The sequence below is a fragment of the Phoca vitulina genome, unplaced genomic scaffold (genome assembly GCF_004348235.1).
Source record: "Phoca vitulina isolate PV1807 unplaced genomic scaffold, GSC_HSeal_1.0 scaffold26, whole genome shotgun sequence".
NCBI lineage: Eukaryota > Metazoa > Chordata > Mammalia > Carnivora > Phocidae > Phoca > Phoca vitulina.
The window spans coordinates 2,630,523-2,642,847 of NW_022589729.1; the positions used below are offsets into that span (position 1 = coordinate 2,630,523).

General features: G+C 48.1%; 1 protein-coding gene across 3 annotated transcripts in view; it reads left to right on the forward strand.

The window, feature by feature from the left end:
* PBX1 (PBX homeobox 1) overlaps positions 1-12,325 on the forward strand; it is a 280,125-nt gene that overhangs the window by 214,771 nt on the left and 53,029 nt on the right. For all 3 annotated transcript variants that reach the window (XM_032422112.1, XM_032422114.1, XM_032422113.1), the window contains one exon: positions 8,721-8,965. In XM_032422112.1, coding sequence (XP_032278003.1) covers positions 8,721-8,965 — 245 coding nt within the window. The remainder of the gene's footprint in view (positions 1-8,720; positions 8,966-12,325) is intronic.

Sequence of the window (12,325 nt, forward strand, 5' to 3'; positions counted from 1 at the left end):
CATGTGCTTTTATAAAAATGACCCTGTTTCATCTTTAACAAGGATTATGGTGTGGTTGGTTTTATTATTGACTATTGGGTGATAAGGACACTGAGCTTAAGGGAGGCTGGGTCACAGGGTGGGAGTCTTGTACCTGGCTTTGTACCAGTGTTCTTCCTTTGTATTGTGCTATGGAGCTCACGGAAGAGAGCCCTGGGCCCGGCCTCACACATTCTGGGGATATGGAAATCTATTGTATATTAGCACTTGCAACGGAGTAGAGAATGTGCTTGGGACCCCAGGCTACAGGACGTTCTCATCTTAAGGCAGGAGAATATTGAGACAGTTCTCTCACTTTCTCAGTGGTCACCTCTTCTAGAAACTACCGTTGTAGAGAGAAGCTTGCATCTCCGGGGAATGAACCACAGGCCACCAACCAGTAGCTTCCCGTTTTTCATGCTTTCTATGTACAGCTTGGGAGGAAACCCATTTCTCAAGTCATGGGTGACCACGTGTGGGGCAGGCCTCACAGACTAAACTCTCCCCTCACACCGCCAAGCATAGCCACCTGAGGCCGAAGCCAGGGTGAGGTCACGTCCTCCTCCCAGCTTCGGCAGCAACTCTTTAGGCAAAGGGGTTCCCCGAGAAGCAGTCCAGGCTTGAGCTATTAAGGACCAAAGCCCCTCGCCCAGGCGGCCGGCACCCATCCAGAAAGGCAGGAGCCTGCTGCCCGGCACATGAGCCTCCCTTCTGCCAGTTGGCCCAGGGAGGCTCGGCGTGCCAAGCAGGGGACGTGTGAATGGGATCGGTGCCCGAGCGTCGCTGGAGAAGGAGAGAATGCATGTGACCGGAGCCGCCGAAGCCTTAAGCCCAGAGAGAGAGATGACAAGAAAGGCATGATGTGTTTCTCTAAAGAAAACCCGAAAACATAAACCAAAAAAACAAACAAACTTTAAAATCATCTCAAGAGTGTCATATAATTTTATTTTCACCCCCGCCCGAAACCCTCACACAAGACTCTGCACATTTGGTGGCTGTTGGCTACGTGTGAAGAGAGTGAGTGCATCTCATTTTCTTTTGAAGCCCAGCACTGTGCCTGGCACCTTGGGAAATGCTCAGTAAGTATTTGTGGGACGATGTACTTGAGGAATCTCAAAATCTTGCTGCTGATTGACTCATGCCCTTATGTCCCCTTGCTTGGCCTACCTGCCTAACAACCCAAAAGGAAAGGTGAAAGGCCTCCAGGACATCTTATTTTCATAGTTCAGTCCATGGTGGCCCTTAAAGAGACCCCAGACTTGGGGTCCTGCCTTCAAGCCCCCGAGCTTCTGAAGGGCTAAGACCCGGACAGCACGGAGTCTCAGCATGGTTTCCAACACCTGAAGATTTCAGGAGCTTGGATTTCTCATCCGACAAGCCGGCCCCAGGCCAACTGCAGTGTCAGACTCCAGCACCGGGGCCTGGAGGGTCTTCACCTCCCCTGGCTGCTGTTTCCCCGTGCTAACCAGAAGCACTGACCCGTAGCCCTTCTGGTCTAGAACATGCAGGGCATTGAATTGTTCATCCTTTCCATTTGTTTGACAGACAAACTCTTAAAGACACACAAAAATAAGCTTTTCCGGGGTGCCTGGGGGGCTCAGTCGGTTAAGTGTCTGCCTTTGGCTCAGGTCATGGTTCCAGGGTCCTGGGATCAAGCCCCGCATCGGGCTCCCTGCTCAGCGGGGAGCCTGCTTCTCCCTCTCTCTCTCTGTCCCTCTCCCCACCCGTTCTCTCTCTCTCTCTCTCTCAAATAAATAAATAAAATCTTGTTTAAAAAATAGGCTTTTCCATGAACCCAACAAGGGGTTACGAATTAGGAGTGAAGAGCGTCTGGATGCACTAGCCTGAGCCTCAAGCCACTCACACGAGACTGCGGTCCCCGCTTTGGTGTCGAAGAATCAAATTATGTCATAGTCGTTTCTCAGCGCGAGCTGAAGAGTTTCTGGTTTGTGGGTGTGTTTGGGCTTGTGGGAAACAGAAAGAACCTGGAGGAAGGGGAAGAAGGTGTGTGTCGGAGAGTTTTTGGATGCCAGCCACCTACCCTGGCAACTTTCTGTGCCCACCACAGGTCTCAAGGCTGTTGGCATCCTTTGTGAGAGGGCCCAGAGGAGGATAACCCATGGGCTTCATGAAGCCAGAGCCCGTGGCCGGTTCTTCTTGGAAATCCCAGCACCCACCTGGTTCCTGGCACCTGACAGGTGCTTGGTCAGTAATGTACGCGGTCTGAACATTCCTCAGAGGGCTCACTGGTGGTCAGCGTCCTGTGTACGGCCCCTCCCTGGGGGCTGCTGTCAGGCCTTCCAAGAATTCTTCCCAGGTACCGGTAGGTCACGCGCCACTCTCCACAGCACCCGGAGCCTTCACCATGGAGAATGTTGGCTTTCTGGGGACACCCCCAGGCTATGGGTCCTGCGTAGATTTGCCTGTTTGGAATTGTCAGATATGAAAAGGCAGATTTTTGAGGTGGGTATGACAGAGGTGGCAGAGGAGAAGGCCATCTATCCAGTAGCGTGCTGGCCAGGGTCCAGCCTATCACTGGCCTCTAGGGGAAGGGGCACACGGGGACCCACTGCCTCCCTAAGGTGAGGTCGAGGGCTTTGGGTCACACCATCCCCATCTTTCCCTCCTTCACTCTTTTTACATATTAAGTAATGCTTGAATAGGCGCTTAGTGCCGGAGGCTCCGGGAGGCCACCTGAGGAATCCACAGATGCAGGACAGGTCCTCACCACCTTTCAGGAGCTCACAGCCTTGCTGGCAGCCTGGCAGGTGTGACCTGAGGTGTTCTGAGATGCCCCGTGGCCGCGGTGTAGACAGCACAGGTTCTGGTGGCTCCGAGGTGAGGGAGTTCATCTGGGGCTGTTATTAGGTTAGGTTTCATGGGGGAGAGTGCTGAGCTGAGATCTGAAATAGGATAGGACTGTGGTAAGTGGATTTCTGTGGCTGAGAGGGAAGAGGGCACTCTGTCATGCGGCCCAGTGGCTCAAACTGTTACGGTGCCATTGGCAGAAAGAGGTAACTGAAGAGGATCAGAGTTGGAGGAATGTAAAGAAACTAAGAAGTCAGTGAAAGACCTTCCTTCCTTCCCTACCTCATCTCGTCTTCTCGTATTCTGTGCATCGAAAGACATTGTATGTGTGCACACACACCACCCCCTCCCCCGCATCGATGTCACATCCACTTAGCCACCCTTTGTGAAAGAATCAGAATCCTAATGTTGTCAGGAATAAAGTATCTAAGACCTAGATTCTAGTCTTGGCTGTGTCCCATTTGCTTTGATGGGGAAAGTTACTTTGTTGTTACCTTGCCTTTGTCATCTTGAATCATCTGCTATCAAGTTTGGCCTTCATGTTTTATAAGGTGATACAGTTCAGTGCATGCAAGTACTTTATGAACAAATGAAAGGGGTGACTGTGATGTTTTCAGGAGGCAAGGAATTGCCTGTATTTCTAAAAAGGCAGGCACAATGTATTTGTGTCCCACACTTTTCTCCAAAGCTCTGACCCACTGGGAGACGGCAGAGAAGTCTTGGGGTGAGGCTGGGAGAGTTCCTCTCTCCTGACTGTTCTCCGGGTCATGGGTAGTGAAGACTAGCCCATGGACAGTAGAACACCCTGCGTTGGGGGTTAAGTCTCCTGCCTTCCAGTCAAGCAAAGACATTGGCCAGAGAGTGTGAGGGCATCCACCTTGGGGAGACCACCTCGTGCTCTTTCTCAAACCACCTGTCTGTCTCTATTCTCTCTATCCCCCCCCCCCCCCCACAACCCTCTTGTCTCTATCTCTACAAATATTTCTGTCCCTCAGCCCACCTTTGGGTCCCTGGACTACTGTCCAAGTCTGAAGACAACCCTCTCTGTAGATCTGCCCTCCTCCCCCCACGCCTGCCCCCCAGTGGAAGTTGCATCCAAGCAGGGACATCTTGCCCACTGCTAACCTGGGGACTGGAAACCGCTGGACCCTCCCTGCAGCACCCGTCCTCGGTGAAGAGAGAGTGCCCTCTAGTGGGCCTTGGCTGGAGCTGCTCGGGGTCCGTGTTGTTCAGGCAAAGACAAAACAAGCAGCCCACAGCCCTCCTGCCAAGATCTTGAATATGCCTTTGGGTTTGGTTTGTTTTTCTCCTTCTCTGAAGAAAGATAAAGAAAGAAGGAACAGCAGGAGACCAGTTGTGAGAGCAGCTCCGACAGGGCTGTGACAGTCTCCTTATCTTGGGAGTTTGACCAAAGAATTAACACACACACACACACACACCCCTGCCGGCCATGGCAGCCAGGTGGATGTGACAGCGGATGCTTTTCAAAGGGCTGTGACAGTTTCTACATAAATCACTCACCTGCCTTGACTGGCCTCAGACACGAGGGGGTAGATCTGTGAGGAGTAGACTCCTCCTTTGACAGTCATTACCAGAAGGGTAAGCACCTCGTGGGGCAACCCCTCTGGATAGCGAGCCCACTGCACCTGATTACATTCTCTGGCAGCGGGCGTGCCCAGACCCGACTCCTGACTGCTAAGACCCTGTGCACACGGGCGTAAACCAGGGACTTGGCCCTTTAAAACCTGGCTCAGGAGAAGCTGCTGGACTGGGGAGCTGGGGGAGGGGAGAGCGCAGGGCGCCCGTCAGGGAAGCAGAAACCTGATCATTTGTGATGGTTGCTGGATTAGGTAACAGCTCCGCTGGTTGAAATTGGATCTTGGAGGATGAGTGTTAACATCTCTGGTGTCCTGGCGAAAGGTTCATTTGAGTCTTGCATGGTGCCACAGAGATAAAAAGGAGCTTTTAAATAATCATTTTGTCTCCTACACACCAGAGTGCTGGCTTCAAGCAGTAAATAGGTAGCATCAGTTCTGCTTAGACCTATCACCCTTTTCATTTACTTATTTAATGTCGGAGGGATTTTTTTTTTTTAAATGACTCGCCGAACAGTTTCTGTATCCGTGAATCCCAACACCCGTTTTTATAATGGTTCACACGGATTATCCTTCTGGGTGGAAATGAAGTGCAGGCAGTTTATTGGTCCATCCATGCCTCCTGCAAGTGCACAGACACAGCCCAAGGCCATCGGAACCAGAATCTTCTGTGTGAAGTAGACGATGTTCTCGTTTATACTGTTTATATTGTTCCTGTATGTATACGCACACGATATATATATCCCATATATACATGTTATATATATTATATATGGCGGGGCATTCTGACACATACTCTGAATTTTTTTCTTTTCATAATGATTTCAGTATAATTTAAAGAGTGTAATTTGAAGAGGACTGCTTCTCCCCCACCCCCCAGCCCCCATCTTTATATTCTTTTCTTTTCATCGGATCTCTGGTTTGGGACCTATTTATGTGTCCTGAACTCTGAGTATAAATGCAAGCAATGTATACGTTAAGGTGCGTTGAATTCTATCATACCAATTTCTTATTAGCCACATTTGGAAACCAATTTTATTAAATCTTATTAAATCTAAATTTCTTTTTGAAGAGTATTTGTTTATAGGATTCATAAAATGATATAAAAGCTAAGTGGAGTGCTAACACTCGCATATTTTTTTTTTCTCCTCAACTAAATGTATCCTTTATACCTGGGCGGGGGGAGAAGAGTCCGTGTAGGTGAGTGCTTTGCGCTGTGTGACTGTCCTAAAGTTTCCTTGGTGGTGAGGGGCCTGCAGTGATACCTTTCAGCATCCTTTGCTAGTCTTAGCAATTTTCTTCCTTATTTTATTTAAAACCAGTTAGATTTCAAGCCCAGCAAAATGTTACTTAGGTAGGTGTGCAGAGTTTGTGTGGATAGTCTGTGCATCCCACTGATTGTTGAAAAGGAAATGTTGAGCAGAGGTGTAGGTGAACTGTGTGGGTCTGGAAGGGGGAAATATTCTCAGAAGTAAATATCGGTGGTAGTAACCTCCCCATGGTTACCCGCCTAGTACCTGGAGGGAACTGGGACCAGCACTGTGGTGTGTGGATGCCTATTTCTGCTTCTCCTACTTCTCTCAGAATGAATGGAACTTTGCTGGAGGAATAAGTTGACGGAGTGAGCGGGGCAGTCCTGGGCACACGGGCTGAGGATCCTTGCCATCATCTGGGGCGGACAGGTTGTAGGCTAGCCCTAGGGGGGCAAGTCCTGAGCATTAGGATGACATTGCTCTCTTTCTCTTTGCTACCTTTGTTGAGACCAGAAATTAATATAAGATCTTTCACGTGCATGACAGATTGGTTATGGAAGGACCAGGAGGACCCACTAGGAGGCATTACCACTGTCAGCTTCGGAGACTGCTCTCCTAGAGTCTTTGGCCTCTTCTGGAGGCCAAAGAGAGATTCAGTAGAGTGGGTTGGAGAGTAGGATTTTGCACAATTTATTTAATGACCAATCTAAAGTGGAACAATTATGTTTGTTTATTAAGAATAGCCCGGAGGTGAATCTTTTAAATGACCCATAAATGTTTTTGTTGATAAAGCAATTAAAACTTGCTAAATGAAATTCAGTAGAGAAACCCCCGTAAGACCCCACACACAAATGCTGTCACCTGTAGAGGTGAGGAATTCTGGGCTCCACCGCCAGGTGCTCAGGTGGTCCCATTCTTTTCTGCACTTTTAGGGGCTGGAAAGGTCTCTAATTCAGGAAATGGGTAGAGCATTGAATTATTTTCTTAAGGAAATCTCTGTGAGTGGCGATAGGTTCTTCAGAGGACTTTGGAGGTTTGGGTAAATGAATTCAAGGCACAGAATAACAGGACTGAATGTTATTCAAAGGCCAGTCCAAGGGGCAATGTCCCAATTCGTCTCCTGGAACTACAAAAGAAGGATTTCACTGGAAAGACGCCCACAACACAAACCTCCACAGGCCGTCACTGATACGGTGATTTTATTTTGGTGCAGCAAAATATTCCAGACTCAGGTGTGAGAGGAGAGGAGCCTGAGTCCAGAGGTGTTCAGTGTTTGTGTACAGGGGCGGGCTTCCTTCTTTCCTCCCCAGCGAGCCACCCTCCCCGAATCTGCCCTACCCTTCTCTATCCTCATTTCACTGCTTTTCTCCCCGGTGCCTTTAAACCTCTGCTCCTTGCTGCCACTCCTGAGCCACGTGGCTCAGCGGGCCATTTGACTGTCTCCTGTTTCATGAAAGCCATACTGCAGGGTCCCATGCAGCACAGGACTTGGGATTTCCTTCTGAACACCGCTTGAGGTTGGTTCTTGTCGTGCCTGACGGAAGCCAGGAGCATGTGGTTATGCTGGTATTATACGTGATGGGATGCCCCGAACATCTCTGCGTCCCTCGTATCGAGCTCATAGCCACCTTCCCGGTTCCCCCCCCCCCCCCCGCCCACCCCGGGGCTGTCCTGCTAGGGCTCAGGAGACAGCTAGAACAGGCACCACCTCCCGGGGCTCCCCAGATGCACCCCACCTGGAAACAGCTCTTGATTCTCTGATTGTTCCAGCACTCATGTATGCATCAGGCCACAAAGTGCCTGTCATGGCCCCATCCCCATCCATGGCTCCTTTTCCTCTGCCTGGAATCACTTCCCTCCTTTCCTACCTTACCCCCAAATTTTTTTCACTTTTTTTTTTTAATTGAAAATTCTTCTCATGTTCCCTCTCAACAAAGGCTTGACTGCTGACAGCTAAACTGGGTTTAGATGAGTGATTTATTTTATGGCAGGTTTTAAGACGGTAGTAAAAGGAGACTGCCTAGCTCTTCTGCTGATTTTACTAAAACACTTGATCTCTTTCAGTCCCAACCCCCTCCCCCCACCCAAATGGCCATGGTGTTTTAATAAAAAGCAGCCCTTTCATTGATCTGAGCCTCCTCCATCCTACCTGGTTTCTCTGAATGCCTGAAACAACTTGTCCAATGGGCCTCCCCCTGGTTTCCAACAGGACAGTCGTCACCTGGAATGAAGAGATCTCAGTGTCCAGAGAGAAACATACCTACTTGATGGCCAGTCTGTCTTCCTGCTGTTTTATTTTCTTATTTTATTTTATTTTTTCTTGAAGAATAATTGACATATAATATATCTTCTTGCTGTTTTAAACTTCTGTACTCTCCCTGCTGGTCTTGGGGAAAGGTCTCAAGATTCCAGTCCAAAACGACTGGATTTATGTGGCTTAGTTTATTTTGGAATTGAAAATTTAGGCCGATCAAATAGTATAAAGTCAATGAGTGTAAAACCACAAATTCACAAAATCTAAAATTAGAAACGAAGAAGGAAATGTCTTGCCTTGAATTAAAAATTTGGCAGTTTGGGGATGAACGTGAAAATTGTCTTCCGCTATAATTAATTTTTTGTACTTCTGAAATTTCTTGCGGTAACATCTACATGACACGAGTTATCATTTTACCCGTTTTCAGTGCCCAGGATACAGTTCAGCGACGTTAAATGCACTCACCATCCCTCTTGCCTTTGGGAAACTCTGTCCCCATGAAACACTGACTCCCAGCCCCCGCCCCGCTCCCCTCTACTTTCTGCCTCCATGAATTGGACCGTTCTGGGTAGCTCTCATAAGTGGAGCATCATTCTGGAACAAAGCAAGCCTCTCCTTGCGTTCTCTCCCCCTCCTGGTCCCCCTGGCCTGGTCCTTCGCCCCTTCTGCACCTGCCACGTTGCAAGCACCTTGGTGATTCGCTGTACCAGCAGTAGGACATTGCTTTTCGGTTTTCTTCACTTGCTTGCGTGGGGTGCCATTAACCCTCCCCTCTACTGTGTCCCCCTGCAGTCTTGAGTATCCGGGGAGCCCAGGAGGAGGAGCCGACAGACCCCCAGCTGATGCGACTGGACAACATGCTGCTGGCCGAGGGGGTGGCGGGCCCCGAGAAGGGTGGTGGCTCGGCGGCGGCGGCAGCAGCGGCGGCGGCTTCGGGGGGCGCGGGCTCCGACAACTCAGTGGAGCACTCCGACTACAGAGCCAAGCTGTCCCAGATCAGACAGATCTACCACACGGAGCTGGAGAAGTACGAGCAGGTAACCGCGGCCATGGGGACGTCGGGCACCCCAGCCCTTTAGGAGGGAGGGTGAAGAGCCACGGGCCTCGGGGGGCTTGCAGAGCCCCAAGGGCCAGCCTCTGCATTTCTGCACCGAGCCCCTGGCCGGACTGGAGGCCACCGAGTCCTCAGTGTCCCCTATTAAAAACCCAGGCAGACTGGCTGTAAAGGCATTTTAAAAACTTAAATTGTAAGTGATGATCTCAGGAAACATTAATAGTCAATATAAGAAATGTTCAAGTGGGGGCTCTGGAATATTTGCCCATGGCCTGTAGCCCGGGTCTCATGGGGTAAAAGAGGTCATTAGCAGTCACCACCTGACCTGCAGGGAGGTCGGTTGACTCGTACGGCCTTCTTTTGTTCCTTATTTGTGGAAGATTCCTCATCTTCCCGGTACTCATGGAACCCAGTGGGAAAAGATACTAAAACTTGGCCTTAAAGTCACTTGCTGTACCCAGATTCAGCTCAAGTGAGAATCAAACATGTTCATTTGATATATGATACGGAATGCGATGCTCACCTCCCTCCATAAGAAGAGTAGAGAAGGGCTCAGGGAACCCCTGTCGTCAACAAAGTTGGATTCCAATCCTGACACTCTACCGATGGTCTGCGGGGCACAGTGGTCCACATAGTCTTACCCAAAAGCTAGTGATGTATGGCAAAGAGCTGTAGATTTGGAGTCAAGGATATCACAGGACCATAAAAACCATATGAAGAAGAGCATAAGGAAGGCTTTAAATTACAAAGCAGTATATAAATGTAAGGTACTCTAATTATAACAGAGCTGCTCTCTCCAAGAGGCCCTCCCCCTCCACACACATACACACACGCACACGGGACTTTACATATCAGTTCTACTTCCTCAAGTCTGTATGAGCAATACTCCTTTAATAGGAGTCCCTTATATCAGCCTTTCTTCCATCAATAGGTGACAGATATGTTTGTTACCACCTTGTTGGATGCAACATTATCCTGAAGTTCTACAGTTAACTTACTTTCCTTGAATTCTTAGCTTTCTGGTTTCCTATTCTTTTTTAAGAGTCACAAAAGAAGAGGGAGAAAAAGCAAAGGCAGAAGACCCTCTCTAGTCCACTTACGACTGTCTAGATAGAAGGCAAATGCAAACCTAATAGAAAATTTAAATTTTAAAATAGAAATGGGTATTTTAAAATTTAAAGTGAAGAGAGTTTCATTATTGCACTCCTATCTACCTTCGAAATGGATTTCTACCAAGTTCCTTCTTTTATGGGGGGGCGCGGATTGCTGTGAAGCTTGCAGCCAAGCATGGTGCAACTCAGCCATCAGATAGGCGTAGGGAGGGTTTGAGGGGAGGAGAATAGCAGTGATCTTATAGTAGAACCTGTGAGTCACTGCCTTTCGCCCTCTCAGGAAAGAGCAAACGTTCTTACCACAGTGTTGGCTCATGTAGACACTTCCCGAGGTCTCAGGGGATGCTGAGCCCAGAGAGCTGACTGATCCCTGAAGTTTTCCTAACCTGATCCATCACGTTAGAGTTCAGTCAGCCCTAACCTATGGGATAGCTTGGGAAGACAGAGGGGAACATTTCCTATAAAGGTTCCTAGCTGGCCTCTTGAGTTCTGCCTACTCAGTGCTGTTCCTACCTTACCTTCAAGACTAAGCCTAGACTTGCCATCCAGGTTAACTCTCACCACACTCCAGGGGTACAAGAAGAGCCCAGAGTGTGGCCTTCCCCTCCCCCCCATTAAACCCTTAACTGGGATGGATGTTAGCCTGGTAGCTGCTGAAAACTGGCTCTGTTCTTAGCTCAGGTTGTCAGCAACATAGAAGAACTGACTGCTAACTTCTGCCAATTGCACTTGTTGCTCAAGGTCATTTTGTGGTTGGGTACCCAGGACAGGCATGGTCAGCCTCTCCATTTTGACACAGGTGAGGAGATGGAGATCAGAGGGCTTACGTTGTGTATGTGGGTCACACGTCCAGTGAGGGACAGGGGTGGCCCTGGAATCCAGTTTCTGACACTTAGTCCAAGGGCTCTTATTGGAACACCACCTGACTAGTTGAACTCCATACAGAGAGAGTGTGGACTTGTGTAGGCAGTTAAGGAGTCAGCTTGTCTTCTGTTACTTCCGTGGACGAGAGAGGCTAGGGGTAATAATATTCTCCTTCAGAAACTTCTCATGGCTATCTACCTGCTTTAAATAATAAAGAAGTTGGAAACCAGAAACTTAAGGAAAAACTCCCATAAGTACAGAACAAATTACATTAAGTGGGGGGAGGGGGGGTAGTCGTCTGTATCTCTTATTCTTAAAAATACAAAAAAAATCATTTCCTTAGTTATATGGACATTTTCTGGGTAAGAAGTGAATCCTATTTAATACACTTTGGGCACTTCATAATTTATTAGTGTTATATTGTTAATTATAGTAAATAGTGGATTGTAGGGAAATTAGGCCATTAAGATCCTAGCTAGTACGTCTGGGAGATAGATCTTCTTCATTTTTCTCTGACTGTTCCCTGTGGGAGCTTTTTTATTTTTTATTTTTTATTTTTTATTTATTTATTTATTTATTTATATATTTTTTAAAGATTTTATTTATTTATTTGAGAGAGACTGAGAGAGAGAGCACATGAGAGGGGGGAGGGTCCGGAGGGTCAGAGGGAGAAGCAGACTCCCTGCCGAGCAGGGAGCCCGATGCGGGACTCGATCCAGGGACTCCAGGATCATGACCTGAGCCGAAGGCAGTCGCTTAACCAACTGAGCCACCCAGGCGCCCCCCTGTGAGAGCTTTTTTAAAATCAGAGAACCTCAGGGGCACCTGGGTAGCTCAGTCGGCTAAGCATCTGACTCTTGAATTCGGCTCAGGTCATGAGATCAAGCCCTGCACCAGGTTTCATGCTAGTGGAGAGTCTGCTTGAGATTCTCTCCCCCTGCCCCTCCCCCCCCCAAGCTGTCTCTTTCTCTCTCTAAAATAAATAAATCTTTAAAAAATAAAAATAAAAAAATAAAATCAGGATACCTCAGTAAAGTAAAAACGTTGCTCTCTACTTTAGTAGTTGGATGAATGAAGTTGCCAAATTGGCTATTAATCGTTGACTCTGTTATTTTTCTTCATTTTAAAACATTTTTAGTATGGTGGTGATAGGTAACTAGACCATCAATTAGCTTTCTGCTAATTAGGTATCATGGCCCTCCTCAACCCCATCCCTTAAAAAAAAAAAAAAAAAAAAGAACCACCTATCTGAATCAGCCATTGTTTCACCCTGAGGTTATTAAATAAAGAAAGCTTCTAGAGATTTTCATTAGAAAGAAAGGAAGGAAATTATTTTACTACAGTAAAGGGTGTTGGTAAAGCGCTTT